This window comes from Equus asinus, chromosome 25 (genome assembly GCF_041296235.1).
Source record: "Equus asinus isolate D_3611 breed Donkey chromosome 25, EquAss-T2T_v2, whole genome shotgun sequence".
In the NCBI taxonomy this organism is placed as follows: domain Eukaryota; kingdom Metazoa; phylum Chordata; class Mammalia; order Perissodactyla; family Equidae; genus Equus; species Equus asinus.
Window position 1 is genome coordinate 54,538,168 of NC_091814.1, and position 22,476 is coordinate 54,560,643.

Genomic DNA, 22,476 nt, shown 5'->3' on the forward strand with positions numbered 1-22,476 from the left:
CTAGGCGCTTTGAGCTACATGAATTATTACACTTAGTCCACATCATAACTTTATGAGGTAGATGCTATTATCTCTTCTTTTGCAGATTAGGAAAACAAGGTTTAAAGCAGATAAGTAATCTGACCTGTATCATTTTCCGAGGAAAAACTAGGGCTGGGATATTAACTTGGAGGGAGTCTGACTCCAAAGTCTATGTGACCAACCGTGATGCTATACTGCTCCTGAGGAGCTGGGAGGGGAGAATCTAGCCAAGCATTAATCACCTCTCTACCACCTGCACAGAGTTGGCTCAATTTGGGGGATAAGCCTCTGAAAGCAGGGCCACCACATACAGTTCTTCAGGTTGTGCGCTGCTCAAGCATGCCACAGTTAATGGGATGTCATTCACATTGTAGATGTTCTAACTGATATGAGAGGCTACAGGTGTTGTGAAGCTCTGGAGCTCCAGGATTGGAGTTCCTGACCAAGTCCTGGTCACACACAGCTGTGCACACAAGCACTGGAACACACACATGCACAAGATGCCTTGTCCCAACTACACTCCAGAGGTCCCATGGAATTGATTCCTTTCCTTTCCTCTTGCTCTCAGAGACTCAACTCCTGTCCCCAACCCATCTTCAAACCTGGAAGAGGGACCGCATAGAGAATGCAACCTGCCACCTATCGTTATTCACATCATGCACAATAGACCAACTGAATTCATTTTTCTTAAGGAAGAAGCTCCCTTTCTAACTGGTGCAAGGGTGCTATGCTGTTGTCAGGGCTCCTGGTGACAGTCCTTAGCTCTGACTGCAGCACCTCCGGCCCGGCAGCCCCTCATGGGTGAGCGCTTGGGCTGTGCCGGCCGTCTTAATGTCAGTTCAAATGCAACAGAGGTGGGCACATCACATCTCTTTTAAGGAAAGGAACCCACACATGAAAGATTTTCCAAAGGGAAATAGTGGGGTATTTTTGAAGTGTGTCATGCGTCTGGATAAGCCATACTTGTCAGTGATCTCTTTCCATGGAGACTGTCCCATCTACTGTCCTGTGCTTCGTCCAGGGCATGGATTCATAACCCCCAGGCATGCAGCTGAGCTGCAGTCAGTGACCCAGTTGCCTCTCCATGGGAGCTGAAGGGCCAGGTCAGCTAGAGAAGGCACCAGCTGCTGGCTAGACAGCAGGGGAATTCCTCTCCTGAATTTTCTCTCCTGCCCAAGTTGTTGCATCACTTATCCAGAAGAGGCCCTAATGGGCTGGCAAAGAGGGGGCATACTGAAGAGTCTGGACCCCGGAGTGGAGGGGAAATGAGAGGTGGGAGGGTGCGGATGTGTGTGTCCCCTGACACCACCCCTGGAAAATTTCTACAGGAATAAGCAACAGTAAGAATGACAGGAACCAGGACTGGTGCCCTCTTATAAGAAATAAAAACCAAGGCCCAGGGTGAAGTGACTTGATGCTAGTTGTGGAAGGGTCTGTGGCTAAGCTGCACCATACACTTGGATCTCTACTGTTAACTCCAGCTGCTCTCCAACTCACCAGTCTTGCCTCTCAGTCTCAGGGTTTAAGTAAGAGAAACTAGAAAACGTCCAAACACCAGCATCTCAAAGAGAGAAGAAGAAAAGTCCCAGAGGACTTTGTTTCTGAACCAAGATGGATGGAGGAGCCCCAGCAGAGCCTGGAGAAGGACAGGTGAGCTGAGGCTTTCTCCCTGGAGGGTGGGGTCTTCTCTCTGAATGCGGGTGATGAGTGGCAGCAGCTGCTGTCAAGTGTTCACTCAAGTGCCCTTCCCAGAGCAGGCTGGGCTCGCTCCCAGGAGGCCAGGGAAGGACTCCGGAGCTCAGGCCACAGCATCTCCCTCCTCCCCAATACCTTCTGCTCAGCCTCCCTCTCCCTGCCCAGAGTGCCTGATTCCATAGAGGTCCCGAGTAATTTAGAACCGACACACGTTGGAAAGAGGAGGAAACATGGAGCCAGTGCAGTCAATGCTCCTCCGCTGTGGTGGGGAGGAAAGGCGCGGGGCTCAAGGTCGCTGTGTCTGCCACAGGCAAAGTGGGGCCCCCTGAATCCTGGGTCTCTGCTCTTCCCTCTACCCCACACTGGCTCCTTCCTTTCTTGTCTGCTGTCCAGGGGTGGGGGTGGGGAGAAGTGGGGCTCAGGGTGGCGGCATTTGGCGAGTCATAGCCCAGCCTGTGCTGAAAATGAGGCAGATGCCCTTCGCAGCAGGACCAGGGGACAGGAGTTCCCCAATGTGAGCCTCATCCCCTAAAATGCTGTGCACTCTAACAGTAGCCCCAGGCTCCTGGGTTGGTGCTCCTTGTCTCCAGGGGAAAGGCTTTCTGAAGGTCACTGGCAGGGCGGGAGACTTGGAGACATCCGTTGAACGTTATCCCTGCAGCCTTCAATCAAGGCTGATAACTCCCTGGGACATTTTATCCCACGCTCCGTGCTTCCTCATTGCCCCTCGGGGAGATTGCTGCACCTCTGGGTTTCAGAGGAACTGGGCTGCTTGGCACAGAGACTTTGGCCCCAACACGTGCTGCCGTCAGTACTTAGTGCTTATGAAAAACTAGCTCCGGGGAACCAAGGCGCCAGTGTCAGAATGAGCCTGGACTCGGTGACTGTTACTCAAACAATGGACTGGGTGCAGGCACCCCTGGGCGAGCCTCCAGGTGGGGGCGGGGAGCCAGAGGCTCTGGAGGCCGCAGGCTGCCGTGGCCGTTCCCGAGACATGGAGGCCCTGAGGGAGGGCACTGAAGGAGGCACGAGGAGCCCCTGGACTTTTCCAAGTCTGACCACTCTCGGGCTCTCCCCGGGTGGAGCAGGCAGAGGCTTTGGCAGAGGCGGCTGGGCAGAGCCAGGCTGGGGGGACGGCCCGTGGACTCTGCTTCTCTCTCCTTCTCTCCTCTCCTCTCCCTGCTTTCGCCTCCTCCTCACCTTCCCTCTCCCCTTCTCCTGCTGGCTCTGCCTGCTTTCCCCACATTCCCACTTCTCCTCTCGCCTGGTGTGGCTCAGTCTAGCTGGGCAGGGGTGGGGGCAGCTGCCCTGCCCATGGCCAGACCAGTGACTGGCAGCACCTGTTCTGACCGTTAGTGAGGCGTGTGTTTGAGGAGGAAGGAGAAAACTCGGCTATCTTCAGTTTGCTTTAAAAAAAACCAAACTACAGGTTCCAGGAACTGCAGGTAGTAGATAGATTCAAGGAACAGATTTTTAATCAACCAAAAACATCCATGAAAACCCTGTGGGGAACACAAAAGGAGTATAACATACAATCTGTCTTTAATCAGCAAGCAGTAAGGACCACTGCACAGCGATCAGCATGGTGCCAATTAAAAGAGAGGTTAGTTCTGTTCACAACGGCTGTGCATTGTGCGCCAACTCTGTGCTGGACCCTGATTCAGAGCCTGGAGGCGAGCGACGAAACACACGGTCCCTCCAGGGGGTCCCTAGGCCTGTGGGCGAGCCCAAAGCAGGGGAGATGGGCAGAGACGGCCGGCAGGGCAGGCTTTCGAGAAGTCGTGGAGAAGAAGCATAACAGGACCCTCAAGCAGACAGCTACTTGGCCTGAGAGTTCATTTTTCACCCCTTGTTTGTGACCAGAGGCACACTACCAGTGAACAGCAAGTTTCCCGCAAAGGAGCCATTTTCCTTCTGCAAAAAGGAAGTGGTGAGGAGAGGAGTGGAAGGGAGCCACCCTGTGCCAGGCCCCCTGTGGGCACTTCAACACCGTCTCGTGGAAGTGCTACTACAATCCCTGGAGAGAAGGCTGGTCCCAGGGCTGAGGGAGCTTCCCAAAGCCCCACAGTTCCAGCCAAGGTTAAACCAGCACATGGTCTTTCCCACTACACACCGCTCCCCGAAATTCAGAGCTCCACACTGGCTCGTGGGTGCAGGGGCTGGAATCCTACAGAGGGAGTGTCATCTCTTCTGAACACAGAAACCTCACGGGTAGGGGAATTTTCGCCTTGGTGGTGGTGGTGACCCCAGCCAAATGTGCCTGCTCAGGAGCATGAGAATGGCGTCCTGCTTCTCTCCGAGAGGCAGCTCCTGTCTGCTCCCAGATAGAGTTAATCCAGCCCCAGTGCTGAGCCAACTGAGATCCCAAAGCAGGAAGGTACTTGCCCCGGGTCCCACTGCTGCTCGCCCAGCCGCTCGCTTGCCGGCTCTCAGGCCTGTTCATTTACAGTGTTTTTTGCAGGTCACCAACCAGAAGGCAGGATGGAAAATGCCTGTCCTCCTTGTGCTGTGCCTCCTGCAAGGTGAGTCCCGGACACAGCCCAGATTCAGAGTTGGTAAAACCAGACCCGCGCCTTCCAGGCTGCAGAGGCTGCTGGCGGGCTCCTCAGTTTGGGCAGATCCAGGGCTTTCTCTCCCGGGATCCAAGGCCAGGCATCAGATTAGGCCCAGGGGGAAGGAGGGAGGTGAGAGCTCACTTGAGAGGGCATATACTTGACCTGATGATTTCTAGAACATTCACTCTTTTGATATCCCCTCTGTCTCTGCTCTCTTCCATTTGAGTTAATGACTGAAAGTTGGTTGCATTTGCAAGATAATGGTTCCAGGGTGCGCAAGAGGTAGAAGGAACGTTGCTGCATTACCACTCATCCTGAAAGCACTCAAGTGTCGGTCAAGGGCCGGTCCTAGGGACCTAAAGATGAAGGCCCTGCCCTACTCTGACGAGCTCAGAGTCCACAGAGAAACTAGATGGGTAAAGAAAAATCATATCTATGCATCTACTTATTTAGTCAACACACATTTATGAAGGGCCCACCCTGTGCCAGGCCCAGGAGATGGCTGAACGGCAGACTCCCAGCCCTGCAGGTCCTGGCCGCTGGTGTGGGGAGGCTGGCCAGGTGCAGGTCAAGCTGGATGACAAATGGCCGCTGGTGTGGGGAGGCTGGCCAGGTGCGGGTCAGGCTGGATGACAAGTGGCCCTGCTCCATGCTGTGGTGTCTGGAGTTCATTTTGATGGTATGGGGAGCCATTGAGGAATGTAGTAAGTGGCACCTAGAGTGTCTGGCACCTAGAACTTAGTCCCAAGTAGATGCTTAACAAATAATTGTTGAATGAATTAATGAATGAACGAAAATGTTATGAAAATACCAAAGGATTAACGACTATGTTTGGCTTTATAAACAAACCAGAATTTAAACGAATTAAAAGTGGCTAAGATTTAAGCAAGAACTCCCTGTGATATAATTACACCACACTGCCCCCTTTACAATTTTTCCGTAGGAGTAGGCCTGTGCCCGGTGGAAACTCAGGGCCCATGATTTCTCTGCTAACGTGCAGGTAATAGTCCTCAATTCCTTTAAGTCTCAAACACCCTAAATTTGGTAATTTTAAGTGTCCAGTTAAATATTTTGGTCAGCACTTTAATCTTCGTTCATTCCCTCACCGGCCCGGGGAGGCGGGTGTGGTGGGAGCCTCCTCTCTTCCCTCCGCCTTCTCCTCCCTGGCTAGGATCTGGCACCTGGACCCCAGCAGGTCACGGGCAGGAGGGAGGAGAGGTGGGGGCAGGCCGCTCTCGTCTGAGGGGTGGCTTGCAGCTCCCAGCCTGGCAGGTGCTTAGAGCTGGCTCTTTACCTCGTCCTCTGTGGCGCCTCTGTGGACCCTTAGGTGTTCCCCTGACAGCCATCTCCTCCCTTTGTCCCAGGTTCTGCTTTGGCCCCTCCGCACAGAAGACCCCACCTCAGATGGCTGTGGGTTGGCTCTCTCCCCTCCAGGTCCCACCTCTGGGCCAAGGAAACACTCATACCTTCCTCACCCCTGTGCTGGCGGGAGGCGAGATCCATCGCAGGTGCAACCCTCCCCCGACTCTGTCCTGCTACAGACCTCTTGCACTTTCTCAGACCAAGTCAGGCTCCAGTCTGCAGGCCCCTCCCCAACTACAGGCCTCACCCGCCCCTCCCCAAGGGAAGTGGAGCCTGGACATAGCCTGCTGAGTAAGGACGGTGAAGGGAGCAGGGGCACCGCCTCCCCTGAGGGGCAGAGAATTTGCATGAGGGGCCCCAGCTGGGCACCACATTGACTCTAAGAGGCTAGCCCTTTCTTTAATTCTCACAAGTGACTAAGAAAAAGTTCTAAGAACCTTAATTATATATAAGTAACAGCTACTGATAAGTAATCCCCCAAATGAGTTCTTAAGGGTGAGTAAAATTTGGTATCAATGAAAGAAAGAGATGTGCACTGCCAGAGTTGATTAAGGATCCTTAATCAGCTTTTGACTGTGAAGTTGGATGGTCCCATCCTGCTGACAAACGGTTGCTCTGAGGCAGAGCAACTCTCGCACAGGCCACATGTCGATCGCGAGAATTCCTAAAATCCAGGGTATGAGCATTTGATCAGGGCACATCACTGTTTTCCTGAGATAGACCTTGTAATCAGGACTATTCTTGCCTTTTACTGATAAATGACCATTTAACTTTATCAATGGTAGTGTAGTTGGTGGTGTGTTGTTTAATTAAACCCACAGTGAGTATTGATACACCCATAGCATTTATGGCCTCGACTCTTCCTATAATTAGACCTCAAGACATATGCAGCAGGCAGGGCCAGCTTCATGGGCATGTGCCTTGTGAGGTCATATAGGGCCCATGTGCTTGGTTTAAACCAAGATGACTAGTTGGTTTAATGCTCTGCTATTGCCGTAGTAAAATCCTTCATAACTTTTGAACAAGCAATCCTGCATTTTCATTTTGCACTGGGCCCCACAAATTACGTAGCTGGTCCTGGCAACAGGACATTAAACTGAGCTTTCTTGGGTTCAGAAGCCCTAGAGATATAGAACAAACTGATAGATGCCAGGCACCCACATCCTAAAGAAGGCTGTTGAACCACCTGTGCAGGACTGTGGCGAGAGATTTCAAAGCTGGTCGTTCCCGCAGTCGCCCACCATGTGGCCTTCTGAAGAGTCCTCGGAGGGTGGAGGAGCTCACTGTGCGAGCCGTTTTGGAGAGAGACATCCATGTGTTGTGCTCTCCGCCACCTGCCCTGGGGGACGGGAGGGATCGCTTCCCCACACTGTAAGCTTAGTAAGAGAAGGAACTTCTAGACAGCCACTCAACAAGCTCGCCATATGTCCCAGGTTTCTTCTGACAGCAGGACAAAGGTGTGCTTCCTGTGACCAAATGTGGGACGGACAAAAAGGAGCAAGCCTGGGGCCTCCACCAAGCGGGCCACCCAGAGGAGACTGTCCCACAACAGAGGGCAGACGGCCAGAAGCAACAGGCTTGGTGGCGGTGGAGGAGTCAGTCACACAAGGCCAGCAGCAGGAGGAGGCAGTTCTTACCAGGAGGGACCTGCAGCCAGAGGCCATGGAAGGGAGATCTGGGAGGTAAAAGAGAAGGAAGCAGCCCTGGACATCTGCCGTGCCTGGAGGGCACCAAGAGCAGATCACTCCTCTCGCCCCTCCATACCCAACCCTGGAAGGGCCTGGAACAGCAGAGTTTTGAGTAGAGGAAGGGGTAGAGCAGAGCAAGAGACCCCAACATGTCCCTGTCCCCCACAGCACGCCTCTAAGCGTGGCTGGGAGAAAGGAAAAGCCTTCAGGTGGATAAGGGATTGGAGTTGCAACCAGTTGTGGGACTGGACCGGGCATATAATTTTAGACTAAACTGGGCTCTTTCTTAATGCCTGAGACTGTGAAAGCTACTGTACCCAAAATTACTCCTAAAATGTCATCGAGGAGCAGAAAGCCCACAGAACAAGTATGAGGAGGTAGTGAGAGAAAGAACAAACTTTGTTCCTGCTTGCACCCGATCAAATTTAAGTCGATCAGTACCCAGGCCATGCATGGTGGTTCAGCTGCGACTTACACGCACGGCCAAAGCGGAGGCACTCGCAGTGCTGCTCACCCGCCTTTGACGGCGGCGCTGGCTCTGCCCGTTTCTACAGAATGTGTAGAACAGTGTGAACGTTTTTGCAACCACTGATGTGGGGCTGTACCCACCAAGCAGACCAGAATCCTTGAGTTTTAGGACACCCTGTCCTTTCCGCAGAAAGTACACTGATCTGTTCTGACTCTCTTTTACCACGCCCCGCAAACCGCAGCCCTTCTGTCAGACGTTGCCTCAGCCTCTCACAGGCGCTGAGACGGCAGCCTTTTCAACCTCTGCAGCAGAGCGTGGTGGAATGAACCCAGGCTCTGCACGGACCGGTAGGAGAACAGCTGGCACGTGATGAGTGTCAGCGAAATAGTGGGAAGATTTTCTACCGTGTTTCCATCTCTCGACACGGCTCCTTTCCATGCCCAAGGGCTACTCCTGACCCAGCGGCTAAGCGCTGACATTTCTACATTGATTTTTCTTAGCTTCACTTTCACAGAGGCATTTTCTGATCTAATTCTGGTGGAGTTTGGAGCTGGTAACCCCCCCAAACAGTGACGATACTCAACCCTCCCTCTCCTTTGACATTTTTTTCTCTGCTTGCAGCTGCAAGTGCGTTGAAGGGCCCGAGGCTGGTGTCTGGTGAGCTGGGGGGAGCTGTCACTATCCAGTGCCATTATGACCCCTTGGTCATCAATAAGCACCAGAGGAAGTACTGGTGCCGCCTGAACCCCCTGACGTGGATCTGCCACACCGTTGTGTCCACCAACAACTACACTCACCCTCGCTACCGTGGCCGCGTGGCTCTAGCAGACTTCCCGAAGCGTGGCTTGTTCGCAGTGAGGCTGTCCCAGCTGTCCCCTGAAGATGCGGGGCGATACCGTTGTGGCCTCGGGAACAGAAACCACATGGTGTTCTTCAGCATGAACCTGACTGTCTCTGCAGGTAGAAGCTGACGGCGGAGGGGGGGTGGGGGTCAGGCTTGGGAAAGCAGGTGCTGGGAAGGAGAGGTACAAGAGAAGACCCAGGGGTCCAAGAGGGCTTCCAACACGGGGGCAATGATGACGAAAAGCCGAGAGAAGGCGAGGACATTAGGAAGTATAGGTGTTCGTTTCAGAAGGAAGGTAGACATTAGGCAAACTTCTCAGCTGAATGCACGTCAGCTCTCCCACCCAATCCCCCCGAAATGTTGTAGAATATACGTTTGGAGAGACTGCTAAGAAGGGAGTGAACTGGATAAAGTGGCTTCTTATGGTCATGACTTGGTTCAGACATGCAAAGCAGGTGAGGGCAGAACAGAAGAATTGGCACGGGGGTCTCCCTAAGACGGAGGCCCTCAGTGAACCTCCGGCCGCTACCTCGTCTGTGTGGCAGGGTGCGGAGAGGTGATCCAGAATCAGGTGCCCAGGGTCCGAGGAAGGGCCGCCAGGCTGTGAAAGGGCAGACCACAGGAGGCACGGCATGTCAGGGAGCAGGCAGGCGCGGGGGCCTGCGTGAACCTGTCCTGTGAGATGTTGCCGTCTAACCATCTGCTGAGGCTGCTGCTCTGCTGCAGCTGGGGTTTTCCTTTTTTTCCTGTTTGAAGAGCAGTACGTGGAGGGCCGTGGGCCTCTGGGAAAGGGACAGCAAGGGGGTCCTGGAGGAGTGGATAGACAAGATGTGGGCGTGGAAGAACGAGACAGCAACATAAAATGTCAATATTTGCAAAGACTAGAGAGTACATCTGGTTTCCCCAAGTTTTTATTTTATCCAACATGTTGGCCAAACGCTGCGTGGCTTAGTGAGGCTGCATTCCTTGTGGAAACACTGTAAGCCTGGCCTCCCTTGCCAGATCCTCCAGGCGGCCCGGATAGCCTTCCCACGTGGCCTCCTTCTGCTGTTCACACAGGTCCTGCCAGCACCAGCCCCACTGCCACTCCAGCTGCTGGTGAGCTCGTCAGGGGACCCTTTGGAAGAACATCAGCGGCAACCAACGGATGGACCCCAGGAACCACCCAGACTATAGCAAGACAGGGGACAGGATGGGACAGAGCTGCTCTGACTCCAGGAACCCGCGAAAGTGCAGCTTCAGCTAAGGGAAGGCAAACCTCAGCAACAACTAGGGCAGCAGCTCCGGGGACAGGCAGCTGGGTGGAGGGCTCTGTCAGGACAACAGTCCCCATTCCAGAGAGTCCAGCTTCAACAATCAGGGGTGTGCCCACTGCAACAGAAGGTGTTTGGGTGTGGGGCACCAGCAGCTCAGTAGCAAATGGGGCTAGGGCCAATGAAGAAGGGAGGGAGACCACCACTCCTGAGGCTGCCCTGCCGGGAGAGGAGACGGAGAGGCTCAGAACGGCCCTGGATGCAGCTGGGAAGGCCATAGGGACCATTAGGCCATCAACCCTCGTCTCAAAACAGTGGGCGTGGGAAACCCTCCGAGAAGAAACGTCGGTTTCTAAGCCACAAGCCCCGGGCTCCGTTGAATGGCTCACCTCAGCTGCAGGTGTGTGGACCATGGACCCCACCAGCGTAGAGATGGCGTCTGCAGAGGGAAGTGCTGAAGGGGACCTGGACGCGCCTGCTGGAGACAGTAGTGCCCGAGCAACCCCAATCCAGGCTGCGGGAGCAGGGCCCCTGAGGCCCCCGGGCAGGGAGTCCTCCATGAAGACGTAAGCTCCCAGCCCTTCTCTCAGCTGGGGCTGCCCCCGGCCCCTTTGCCTGGCACGGCCTCAGTGAGCTGCCCGCTGTGCCCCCTCTGTCTGCTCGCTTCTCTGCTGCTGGAACTGCAGACAGTCAAGGGCCAGGGACACCAAAATCAGACACCCTCCCTCAGCCAAGGGTCCTTGCTAGGAGAATGCTATCTGAATATTTTCAAGCAAAAATCTAAACAATAGAATAACAGAATACTCAGTGAAACCTTTGGGACTTTTTTTAAAGATGAGGAAAAGAATCTCCAGAGAGCGGCAGTGACTTGCTGAAGCCAGGAGGAAGGACTGTGGCAGAGCCAATTGCCAGGGGTAGATCCCCTGGCTCTCACTCAGTCCTCTTTCCCACTGTGTGGCACACTGGTGGGGCCCTACACAGATGGTGGAGCAGGAAAAGGACTGGGGGCTTGGGAACTTGAAGACAGAGGCTCTAGTCCCAGCTCTGCTAACCCGCCGTGGGAGTGAGGGCAGCCAGCTTGCCTTGGCCTCAGCTTCTTGCCTGTAAAATGAGGGGTGAGGGTCAAATGGTCTGCAGTCTCCTACCCAGCTCTAACCTCCCCTCTCTTGTGCTCTTCCCATCCCCACTCCTGCTACTTCCATTCCAGCGCTTCTCCAGAAGGGAAAAACGTCTTTCGGATCCTGACTCCAGTCTCTACCGTGCTGCTCCCGCTTACTCTTGTGGCTCTTTTTCTACTGCAGAGGAAGCTCCAGAGAAAGAGCACCTGTGAGTTGAGTTTAAGTAGCCCCAAGGCCGGGGAGGGGAGTGCTTGTTCCCATCTGATACCCTCAGCACTGGGTGGGGTCAGAGTTGGTGCCGGGACTTCTGGATGTAGGAGAGCTAAATTCTAGCCTGAGCCGTTTAATCGCTCTTGACCTTGGTTTCTTTGTCAACCAAATGGGAAAATCATCTCTGTACTTATAGCTCAATGCCATCCCAGAGCTTCAGGAGCTCTTTGGAGGATGGCAAGGCATACGCTAACCACAAGTGTGGGAACCACATGAGCAGCAGACAGCAGGCGTGCAGGGCCCAGACGTGGGGCCAAACAACCTCTGCGCCCTCTGCGCAGCCCAGCTAAAAGTCTCTGACAGCCAGGTGCCCAGGTTTAAACACTCCTAAAGTGAGTGATCCATGATGGTTAGATCTGGCGAGGAAAAGATGAGATTTTCTGAGAGCAGGTGGAGGAGGCTAAGATTCTCAGATCCAGGGGCTCAAAGGCCTGGCCCAATTCCTGTCAATCTAAGGGCGCGTTTGCAATTCTTCTGTGTCAGAAAGTTCTTGAAGGCTTCTTGGTGTGTGGGAGTGGTTCTGGGAAATTCAATCCAGTGCCCAGTACCCTCACAGCGTGCTCTGTGTCTATGCAGCTCAGGAGACAGGAAGGGCAGCAGGGGGCATCTTGACTCGGATGACACATTTCCTGGAGCTGAGCCTCCAGCCAGGCCAGCTGTCCTGTGTGGAAAGGAAGATGCTCCAGGATGACTCTCCTCTTATCCATGCCAGCCTAACTGTCCTGGAGAGGGACCCTGGACCCTGAGGAACCGAAGGATCAGCACCTCAGTCACCACAGAGGAGAACCCGGACCAAACACTCTAACCTCACCCTTCCTCCACCTGACGAAGGGAGCTAACGGAACTGGGGTGCCATCTGGGGAAGCAAAGGCTGACCATCCTTGGGCTGAGGAAGGCCAAGCATTTTCCATAGTCAAAGGTGACGGTATGACTCAAAGAAGTCTTCAAGAAAGGACTTATTAAACACTGGTAGAGGTCAGCCAGGAAAAGTGTGGAATTTACACTCCTGGAGCTTTGAAAATACAAGAGGCTTCCAGGTGGTGTGGAAAGGTCCAAATTCTAACCTTCACCCCAGCCCCTGCTAGGCGCCCCCTTTTCTGACATCTGTTAGCACTCAGCCTGCTGCGCACATTTAATTGTATTTGCGTATATGGTCACGTATACTAGTTTTGCCTTCTCAAGCGGATTCAATACTCCTATAGGGCAGTAATTCTGCTTTATCTGCCTCACTGTGTCCCCAGAGAACTTCCAACTCAGTAGGGCCCCAATAAATATTTGTGACTAAATGGCTGACTGGAAAGGCATGGGCTCAGTGGGCTCTTGGGACTCTGCCCATGCAGATGCTCTGAATCCCCCTTCAACTGGTAGTCCCCTGGACGACTCCATAGGCGGTGTTTTCTACATAGAAACCAAAAGGAACAACACTCATTCTTCAAATCATCCCTCCCCATTTGGGTCCATACTCCATGCAGCAGACCTTTTGACCCAGTCAAGATTTTCTGGGATTTTCCTAAAATCATGGAGGAGGAGGGTATTTTTCAGTAGAGTCTCACTTTCTTCATAAAGAGCCTCTTGTTCAACTGTTTATAAATCTTTGATATCAAGGACTGTTGATGAAACTGGAAAATGGTTACTGGGTTGGCAGGGAGGGATAAGAGAGAAGGAGGCCAGGAGGAATTTTGTGTGGATTCTGCTTTATAACCACTTCATCTCATGCCTTTTGGGGACTTTCACTCCTCCTCAGTCCAACTGTCTTTTCAGGAATCACACCTGCTCTTCCATTCTGCCAAATCCATTACCCAGCTGTCTGAACTTGGTGTGTGGGCAGAGCAGCCTCTGAGCAACAGAAGAGAAGGGAGAGAAAGTCCAACATGCAGTGGAGAACTGCTGGGTAGACATTCCAAGGAGGCTCGGCCCTGCCTGCCAACTGTCAGCAGCACTGGAAACTCTTGGTTACTCCCTCCACAGAGCCGGTGCTGAACCCGGTCACTGTCCCAAGAAAGTCGAGGAGATGCAGTCTCCATGGTTCGCAGAGAGAGCTGTTGTTTTAGAGAAGTAGGAAAGCTGCATGAATCTAACCAAATGGAATCATAGAATTTCAGGCTAGTAGAGCAGTAGAGATTAACCCTCAGCCTAGTAAGGTAACTGAGGCCCCGTCGGGGAAGTAACTTGTTTAAAGTTACTCAATTAACCCAGTCAGTAATAGCAGAGTGAGGACAAGAAAAGGGAACCCACATCCTTGATCTAGTGCCTTCTCCACATCACCCTTGCTAAACAATGTATCAAAGCAAAACTAATCGTCAAAAATCAACCACAATGGTGTTCCAGACCATTTTCATGCACGCTGTCTCAGTGACCTACCTAGAAAACCTGTAAGAGAGATAGGACAGCCATCATGATGCCGTTCACCCAGCAGGAAGCAGGCCCCAGAAGGATGTAATTCAGCCAAGGTCACTGAGCTCATTAGGGACAGGGATGGGCGGAGAACCCGGGCCGTGTGGGATCGTGCCACCTAACTGGTGTTTACTAGGGGTGTCCACAGATAACTGGCTTTTCAGGACTGTTAGGCGGTATTCTGAGAAAAAGAAGGTTGGTAGCTGAGAGAAGTCCAGGCGAGGCGATTTGGACGCAAGCAGGTTCTCCTGCACACGGGCCTTTGGAGACTTTAATACACTGAGGTGCACGCTGAGTGGCCCTGGGTGTGGGGACATCATGTAGATTCCCGGCATTGTGGACTCTTGTATTTTGGTGAAGCGGTCGCACAGGACTGGGTTCCTCGGGTCACTCCTTGTTTGGGGCTTGATGCATTAAACTAGGAGTCAGCAAACCTTTTCTGTAAAGAGCCAGAGAGCAAATATTTCAGACTTTGCAGGCCATGCAGCCTCTGTCGCAACTACTCAGTTCTGCCCATGTAGCACAGCAGCGGCCAAGACAATAAATAACGAATGACTTTGGCTGTGTTCCAACAAAACTTTCTTTACAGAAACAGGCAGCAGGCGGCACCTGGCTCCAGAGGCGTAATTTGCCAATACGTGCGCAAAGCCATAAAACCTCGCAAGGATCTCTGTCCCTACTCTGATGCGAAGGAGCAGACCCCGCTCTTCCTCAAAAGCTTCCCTCACCACCCCTCTCAGGCCCTCCCCTTCCCCCAAACTCCTGTGATACTGGCTGTCTGAGGTTCAGCAGTTAGGATGTCCTGCCTGACCCCTCTTACTTGGGGGAACGCAGGGCCCAGCCCAGCAAGGGTGTAGGCCAAGTGGCTGGAGTCAAGGGCAGCTTCCCGGATGTGGAAAGACTGTCAAGTCAGGGTGTTTTAGGGAAAGCTGAGGTCCACCAGCGGGAGGAGCCAGTCCAAGTTCAAGGAGCCAGAGCAGAGCCACAATCAGAGTGTCAGGGCCAAGAGAGTGGAGCTATGCAGAGATAAGATTTGAGTGAAACCTTCACCAAGAAGGAAGTGGGACAGCCCCAAGAGTTTACAGCTCTCCTTTATGGGCTAACTGATCCTGGAGTGGGGCAGGGGCGGCTGACTTAAAAGGCCAGAGGCAAAACAGGCAAAGCAGGCCAACTCCACCCCTGGGTATGGTCAGTGATTAGCTTTTCGTTTTATATCCCTAGCCAGCACGATGCCCACATCACTGGGACAAGGGGCAGGGAGACGCTCTACCCCTGAGGCTGGAATCAGGGAAGCGCCCATGGAGATTTCTGATCCCAGATTCAGGGAGGCCCTGACTTTCCTAGGATCAAGCACGTTCTATGGGTTAGGGTGCAATTCTTCACTTCTCACTCGTCTACTTACTAACTGCTCGTAAAGGACCTCTCCCCAGCAGGGCCTGCCCCAGGTGTTATCACATTCCATATGGCACTTGTTGCAACATTTCTGTGAGGTAGGTATGAGAATTCCCACTCTAAAAATGAGAAAACTGAAACCAGAGAAATTCACTGGTTACCCTCCTAGAGAAGGGGCAAGCTAGGAATTGAATGCGACGTGGTCCACCTCCGCACCTCCTTGATCTCAGGGCCGTACTGCACTGCCTTCCTCTGTGCCTGGATTTATGGCCTGGGTATCCGGCCAGGTCTTTTGCTGTTTAAGACTCTAAAGTCTTCCTTGTTTTCTCTTTTAGGCCTATGTGTAGAAAGTTTCATAATCATTTCCAGCAATTTGTTCTCTCCAGTCACTAGCTGACTTATTACTATCTTGGTGAAATGAAGTGTAAAAGTTCAAGGAGCTGGAACTGAGAGCTAAAAATTCAGTCACTGGCCCTGAGGTCCTTACCGGCATTTGTACAAATAGAGTTCAGATCTTACTTACCCGCTGGGGTGTCCATCCATCTCAGGTAACTCAGGGCAAACGCTTGACCCCCAGCCAACTTCTCACTGTCCTCCACTAAGACTTTGGGGGTTTATTCCTCTCCTCTAGTAGCCAGTGTGGTCTGGGAACTGCAAAACCAGTTTAATAACAGCTTCAGTCAGGCACAAGAGGAAGGCATTTCCATGGAAAGACCTGTAACACACTTTAGCCATTAGTGATTCTTTTCCACATGTATAGACGTTCCAGGGCTAAGGGGTTGACAAACATTGAATGGAAAATGGAGACTCGACACAAAAGGAGACAGACTCTCTGTGGGTGGCCCCGCATGCAGGGTCCAGCATCACCAAGCTCTCCATTTTGCATTAAGTGATGTAGCTTGGCTTACACACCGACCCTCCCAGGCCAACTTGCTCCCTTCGCTATCAGCAAGAGGAGGAGCTGTCACCCCACGGCCCATTCTGCGAGGGGTCAGCTGAAACCCAGATGGGCAACAGAGAGGTGCCAGCTGCAGGAGAGGACCCTGTGCCACACTTCTGGAGGCATGTAGAAATCGTGAACACTGAGGCACTGGGCCAGTAGGCCACCAGGCGCCCCCTACTCCCGTTTTGTTGAAAACACACATTCCCTGAGAGCATCTGGAGCCTTCTGTGTTCTTCTTTCCCAGCCTCTGGCTCAGTTCCCCCCGCCCCCCTTGCTTATTTGCTGCCTCGATCTGGATCTACCAGTTCTTCTCTGAGCGCAGAGGCTCAAACCAGGCCACTTCTTTCCCTAATGTTGCAAATGCCTGACTCCCCAACCCTGAGTACCTCAGATAGGAGGAAGAGAGCCAGGACTACCATGACCAAAGGTGTTGTCCGAGTTGCCCCACAATGTGTCTGAAGTTGTTGCCCTTCACATCAGACAAGAGTTCAGGAAAAGGGCATCAGGAGTCTCCTTCTCTAGAGCCTGGCATAAGAAGGGCAGACTGGTTATTAAATGCAACTGGTCTAAACTCTTCATTTTGCCAGCACTCTCTTCCATCTGTGTGGTACAGACAACTGAAAATGAGTTAGACTATACATCACCAGAAAGAAGCAGGTTGTACACTGTTGTACAGATGGGAATGTTGAGGCTCAGATGGGCACAGGCTGCAGGGGATTTTTTCCAATGGCTGCCAGCCAGGCAAACCTTGGGCTGAAGGCCAGGCTAAGACCAGGAACAAGGAAACAGCAAGTCTTCAGGAGGACCCCAGTGGTTCATGAGAAGGGCTAGGCCCTGTCACCTGACACTTCACCTGTTGACTTTGGATGTGTATCCCAAAAATCTTCCTCCTTCCGCCCCTCCCTGGCCAGAGTAAGGAGGTAGGAGAGGCAAGAGAGTGGTTTGGTAACCTCAGAAAGTTTTGCTCATTTGTTCCTGCCTCTCAGAATGGGAGAATAAAAGCTCTTTGGGGCCCCGGGACTGGCCCGGCAGGATTAAGGGCCTTTGGACCAAGGCCAACTTTCCACTTCCAGGCTCTTTCTCATTCGGCTTTACCACTTGCTCTCCATGACAGCCTCCTCAGGGCAAAACGCACCTGTCTTAGGGCTCCCACCACAGTCCCTGCCCGCGCTCCTCCACCAGTCAAAGAGAACAGACAGCCCTCTACCCCGGAAGCCCTAGAAGAAATGTTGTTTTCACTCTCTAGTTGAAAGTAAATAGAGCTAGGAAAACAGGTGAGGGCTTGGACATCAGTGCAGTGACACAGGGAAGCAGGTAGTCAGGGAGAAGGAGGTGACTGTGTGTTCATGTAGAAAAAAGAAAAGATTTGAGGCTCCCACACATACATTCGGCCAGTAAGACGCCCTCTCCAACACCATCCAGTGACTGGAACTGCTGATCTGGTCACAGTCCTCTCCCCATCTTTCACACCCTCCACATGGCCACCATCAGCTGGCCATTCTCTGACTTTTCCTTAACTAAGGTTGTTCCTGGCATTTACACGATGCTGCCAGATCACAGACGCCATCTCCAAGCTCCTTAAGAAGGGCCCTGGGGATCCCTTGTGCAATCGCCCAATAGCCAGGCAAATATGGAGTGTTTAGAATTAATTTTCCTCCTACCTGTAGCTAACAGGGAGACTCACCTGGGAAAATGCTCAGGCCTTTGAACATAAGTCTGGGCTCAGAAACTCCCAAAGAGCTTGGCTGAGCCCAGCCTACTGGACTATTCCAGTCTCCACTCTCTTAGTGGGATTCCAACCAGTGACCATACTAGGGACCATGTGGCCAGCCAGCAGCACTCAGCTGAGCAACAATGGCAGTAGTTCCCATCCCATGTCCTCTCTCCAGCCCGAAAGGCAAAATTAGAACAGGAAGAGTAAATGGATGTAAAGCTCTTGGCCAATGGATGACACCTAAGGTCAGGAAATACAAGATCATTATCTGCTAATGGTGACACTGGGGCTACTTGGACATGGATAATCCCAAACAGTCAATATCCTTAAAATAAAGGGAGGGGGTTAGCCATCCAGCTTTGGTAGATTCACTGTCACAATTCTATTTTCCAACGGTTGACACTGAAATGACTGTTATGTTATTGGCTGGCCGAGGAATGCTGGATTTTAGGGCTGGCTGGCCTGGGATTAAACATTGACTCAAGACAGGGGTTAAATGTTGACTAATCAGAAGAGCTTCACATGGGAGCAGAGAGCTGGCAGTAAATAGCAGTGATAGGCATTTCATCTGTCCGCTCCTATCTCACTCTTCTGGGAAAAGCCACGTTCATAAGAAGCATCCACAGTGAGCAATGTTGGAAGGGCAGTGGAGAGGTGAGGAAGGACCGTGTGGCTCAGGCCTCCCCTTCTCTATTGGCGCTGGGTCAACCTAGGGCCTTGGAGCATCAGCTAATGCCACCAACCTGAAGAGCTGGACCCGCATGTGCTTGTGTACTTGGTCTTCTCCAATCCCTGAATCAATCAAAGGTGCAAACAGAAGTCATTTGCTGCCTGTGGAAACACAATTCAAAAGATTTGTCGGAAGAGTGAAGACTTGGAGAACTGGAGGGAAATGCCCGATATTGGGAGACCTTGGTTCTCGACTCCTCTATGCCATTGCCTCACTGTGCAAAACTGGACAAGTCATTCCACTTCTGGGCCCTTAGCTCTTCATTGATCAGTGGGGAATCACTCTTTGTTCTGAAAGGCTGTGTTGTCCCATTCATTTGAAGCTGAATCATAAGCAGCTATTAGATGCCAGCCACTGCACAAATTATACTTAATCTTTGTAACATACTTATGGGGGAGGATAATTAGCCCCATTTTATAAATGAGAAAACTAAGGTTCAGAGATATTAAGTAACTTGTCAAGGGTCCACTTGCTGGCAAGTGGCAGGGGCTGGACGTGAACCCAGGGTGCTCTGGGTCTGGAGCCGATACGCTCTCCACAAGGCTGCTTTGCCTCTTCGTCCTGGCTGCTGCCCAGCTGGTGTTGCTCCTTGGCAGTGGTGTGTGGAGGCAATGACTCCTCCATCAGACCGCGTGCCCTTGGGGAACATGGATGAACACTCCTGCACGTCTTGCATCTCCCTGAACCTCAAACAGGTCATGGACATAGTAGATGCTTGTGGTGGGCTGAAAAATGGCCCCCCAAAGACGTGTCTGCCCCTGGTCCCTGGAATCTGTAAATGTTACCTTATTTGGGAAAAGAGTCTTTGCAGGTGTGATTCAGTTCAGAAGCTTGAGATGAGGAGATCTCCTGGATCATCTGGGCAGACCGTAAGTGCCATCACAAGGGTCCTTATTAGAGAGAGGCAGAGAAACATTTGAGACACACACAGAGGGCAGGATGAACACAAGGGTAGAGACTAGGGCGATAGAGCTACCAGCCAAGGAATGCCAGCAGCCACCAGAAGCTAGAAGAGGTGAGGGACAGAGTCCCCCAGAGGGAGCATGGCCCTGTCCACACCTTGACTTCAGACCTTTGGCCCCCAGAACTAAGAGAGAATACATTTTTGTTGTTTTAAGTCACCAAGGTTATGATAATTTGTTACTGCAGCCACAGGAAACTAATGCAGTACTCAACCAGAACCCAGAATCCTAGAACCGGAGGAGCCTTGGGAACCATTTGGCCCAGCCTCCCATGTAACAGTTGAAACCACAGCCCTAAAGGAAGAAGCAATTCGGCAAAGGTCACTTAGCCAGTTAGAGGCAGAGCCAGAGCCTGGACACAGAGGTTCTGACCCCAGACCAGGGCTCTGCACTTCCCCACACTGACTCATGCCAGTCCCTGAGCCATGAGAATCAAATGAAAAGATGTTCTTCTGATCACTATTTTCTTCTCATGTTATTATTTTAAAAGGGAAGGGGAGCTTTTAAAGCAGATGAAGTGACGTAAGTTTTGGAAGGTACGATTACTGCTGTCATGGTCATTACTATTGAGCTGGGCTGTTGGCCCTCTTGGCCAGTCCCTCCCTCCTGATGACTGGGATGTTTTAGAGCCGCTGAGTTACAGATGGGGAAACCACAGTGAGAGAGGGGAAGTTGGGGGACTCCAATCACACCACTAGCCTGTGGCTGAGCCCAAAACAGGATGCAGGACTCTGCTTCTTGGCTCTTCTCCAGGTTCCGCTTCTCATCTTCCCCTTTCCCTAAGCTGGACCAGTGGGCCAGGTGGGCTTCAGGGGTGTGTGTGTGCATGCGTGTGTGTGCCTGACACAGTCTGCTAAGATAGTTATGGGGACTCCTGGGAACACACACCAGGACATGATCCCACCATCATAGAATAAGGGGGCAGGGAAGGGGATCTGGGGGCCCCGGGGAAGCATGAGAAGCCGCTGTTTCGTGGATGGGCCTCCCTGAACTCCTACCAGCCCAGACAACTAGACGCAATTTACCCCCTGCTCTGGGGAATGTGAGTTAACGAGGAATAAGAAAACAAAATCTACAAATATCTTGATGATCCACTTCTAAAGGAGAAAGGCGTAAGACAGAGAACCTTTGAAGGAAGCCATAGTCTGGCAGAAGCAGGCTTATTCCCTCACTGTCCCCACACCATCTCCATCTCCCCTTACCTCCTCCCACTAGATACAGACCCTGGAACTGGGGAGGAGAAAGATTGCTGAGGGGAGTGAAAGACCACTTAGCTGTTGGTGCATCTTTGTGCCCTCCCACCCACCACCATGGGGTGTAGTCCCCGGCTGCAAGCGAGGAGAGGAGATCCACAATGACAGAGAGATCTAGAAGGGTCTGGAGATGCTGGAGCCAAGGGGGGCTGTAGCTGGCTTGTCCCATACAGGACTTTGGTGGCCAGCAGTCTTGCCAATATCCATTGCAGCCCCAATTACACAGGAATGTTCGAGCACAGAAGCCCACAAGGGGTTCTAGGGGAGAATGAGGCTTTGTGCACAGGATGTCCCCAAGGCTCAGAGAGACACAGATTGGCCAAACTTACCCTGCACCCACAGGAACGGCAAGGAAGGTCCGAGGGGGCCTGGAAGTCCTAGCCAAAGGAGCCCAGCAGTAGAGACAAGGAGAGCGCAGAGTGGACCAGACCTCTCGGATGAACAGGGATAAAGGCCCAATGACTGCAAGTCGAGTTCCATCTTAAAAGACAGGACGACTTCCTTCTGGAGCACAAGGCCAACACAGCACTATGACAAAGCAGACCAAAGTAATGGAGCACTCCTTCCCAGCGCTCCCAAAGCATCACGGGCAAAGCCACCCCTCACGGGCCCACTTACCCCACACCTAACATAAGCCCCAGAGGAGAGAAGGCAGACAAGAAGGATAGGAAATCCTGACGGAGACAGAGTTTTAAATGAGGAGTGAAGTGACTGAGGTATTGTGGAATTGGATCGAGTTTGCCTGGAAGTGACTAGGCAATTTTTTCCTTACGTCAGTCAGATTTTGGGTTTGGGGTCTGAAATTAAGCTCCATAATAGAAAATACTGTCAAATTTGTGTTTCCAGGTTGCTACCCTACCACGAGTGAGTGGTTAGCTAAAATAAGACCAGGGCTCTGACTGCCCTGTTTTTCCAGGGTTCTATTTCTCCTTTCCTCCTTCCCCTTTGGGGTTTGGCCTGCAGGATGCTGTAGGGAGAGCCTGGTCAGCCCCGCGCAGGTAGGATGGGGCAGGCTTCTGTGTGGGGCTGTGGGGGGGTGGGGGATGTGCGTGTGTGCTGGGGAGTGGGCTTCACTCGTGTGACGCAGGACTGCTAAAATCTTTTGGGGACTGCCTGGGAGTCCTAACCAGGCCGTGTCCGGGGGACTTCCAAGGACCAACTAAGGGAGAGAGATTGCTCCAAGGACCAACTAAGAGAAAGAGATTTCTACCCGGCTCGGCAGATCAGCGCCCTCTTTGCTGTGGCGCCAAGCCCAGCTCCCAACAAGACTCCAAGGTCCGCCATTTTCAGGGGAGCCCAGAAGCAGCCAGAGTCTTTAATTCCTGCAGGGCATGAAAGGGAAGAGCCACGGCCCCCCATGTGGCTGGAAGCGCTGGAGCTGGTAAAAGGCGCTTTGCAAAAGATGAGTAAAGAGTGGACTTAATCCAGGCTAAGTATCCTAGGGAGTGGGGCGATGTTCCGAGTGAGTGGAGACGTGAGACCAAGGACTGAGAGCCATCCCTGCCACCTGTGCCCCATCGAATGCACATCAATTTCATACTATGCCCCGGGCCATGTGTTTCACATCTAATGTCTGGTTATATCTTCTCCCTGTGGGGTTGGCAATTACTATCCCTATTTTCCAGATGAAAAGAAATGTGAAGGTGACTTGCCTAAGGTCTTGCAGCTAGAGAGCGGCAGAACAGGCTCTTCAGGCTTGATGCTCTGTCTTGCATCCTGCAGCTGCAATGATGGAGAATCCCCAAGTAACAGAGTCTCCCCAAGGTCAAAGGGAAGCAAATGGAGCCAGCTAGGAAAGTTGAAAGGAAAGGAT

The 22,476-nt window shown here is 52.4% G+C and overlaps 1 protein-coding gene and 1 long non-coding RNA gene across 9 annotated transcripts in view; one reads left to right on the top strand and one right to left on the bottom strand.

The window, feature by feature from the left end:
• Window positions 1-12,566, top strand: part of FCAMR (Fc alpha and mu receptor) — a 31,342-nt gene extending 18,776 nt beyond the window's left edge. For 2 of the 6 annotated variants that reach the window (XM_070497082.1, XM_070497083.1), the window contains exons 2-7: window positions 1,535-1,671; window positions 4,166-4,238; window positions 8,412-8,750; window positions 9,694-10,453; window positions 11,095-11,213; window positions 11,852-12,566. In XM_070497082.1, coding sequence (XP_070353183.1) covers window positions 1,633-1,671; window positions 4,166-4,238; window positions 8,412-8,750; window positions 9,694-10,453; window positions 11,095-11,213; window positions 11,852-12,021 — 1,500 coding nt within the window. In that variant the 5' untranslated portion in view covers window positions 1,535-1,632 and the 3' untranslated portion in view covers window positions 12,022-12,566. Of the gene's footprint in view, window positions 1-1,252; window positions 1,672-4,165; window positions 4,239-8,411; window positions 8,751-9,693; window positions 10,454-11,094; window positions 11,214-11,851 lie in introns of those variants that run through there. The other 4 variants (XM_014828849.3, XM_014828867.3, XM_044758511.2 and 1 more) reach the window with 4 other exon arrangements.
• On the bottom strand, window positions 10,460-22,470 carry LOC106823286 (uncharacterized). Of its 3 annotated transcripts, XR_006519996.2 has the most exons (8): window positions 22,316-22,468; window positions 20,993-21,191; window positions 19,234-19,338; window positions 18,462-18,549; window positions 16,391-16,529; window positions 15,585-15,712; window positions 13,637-14,108; window positions 10,460-10,988 (listed from the first exon to the last, which is right to left on the bottom strand). It is a non-coding gene; the product is annotated as an uncharacterized lncRNA (long non-coding RNA). The 3 variants fall into 3 exon arrangements; XR_001396113.3 differs by lacking the exon at window positions 10,460-10,988 and having other exon boundaries at window positions 13,457-14,108; window positions 22,316-22,469; XR_011498064.1 differs by lacking the exons at window positions 10,460-10,988; window positions 16,391-16,529 and having other exon boundaries at window positions 13,457-14,108; window positions 22,316-22,470.
• Between the last annotated feature and the right edge of the window lie 6 nt (window positions 22,471-22,476).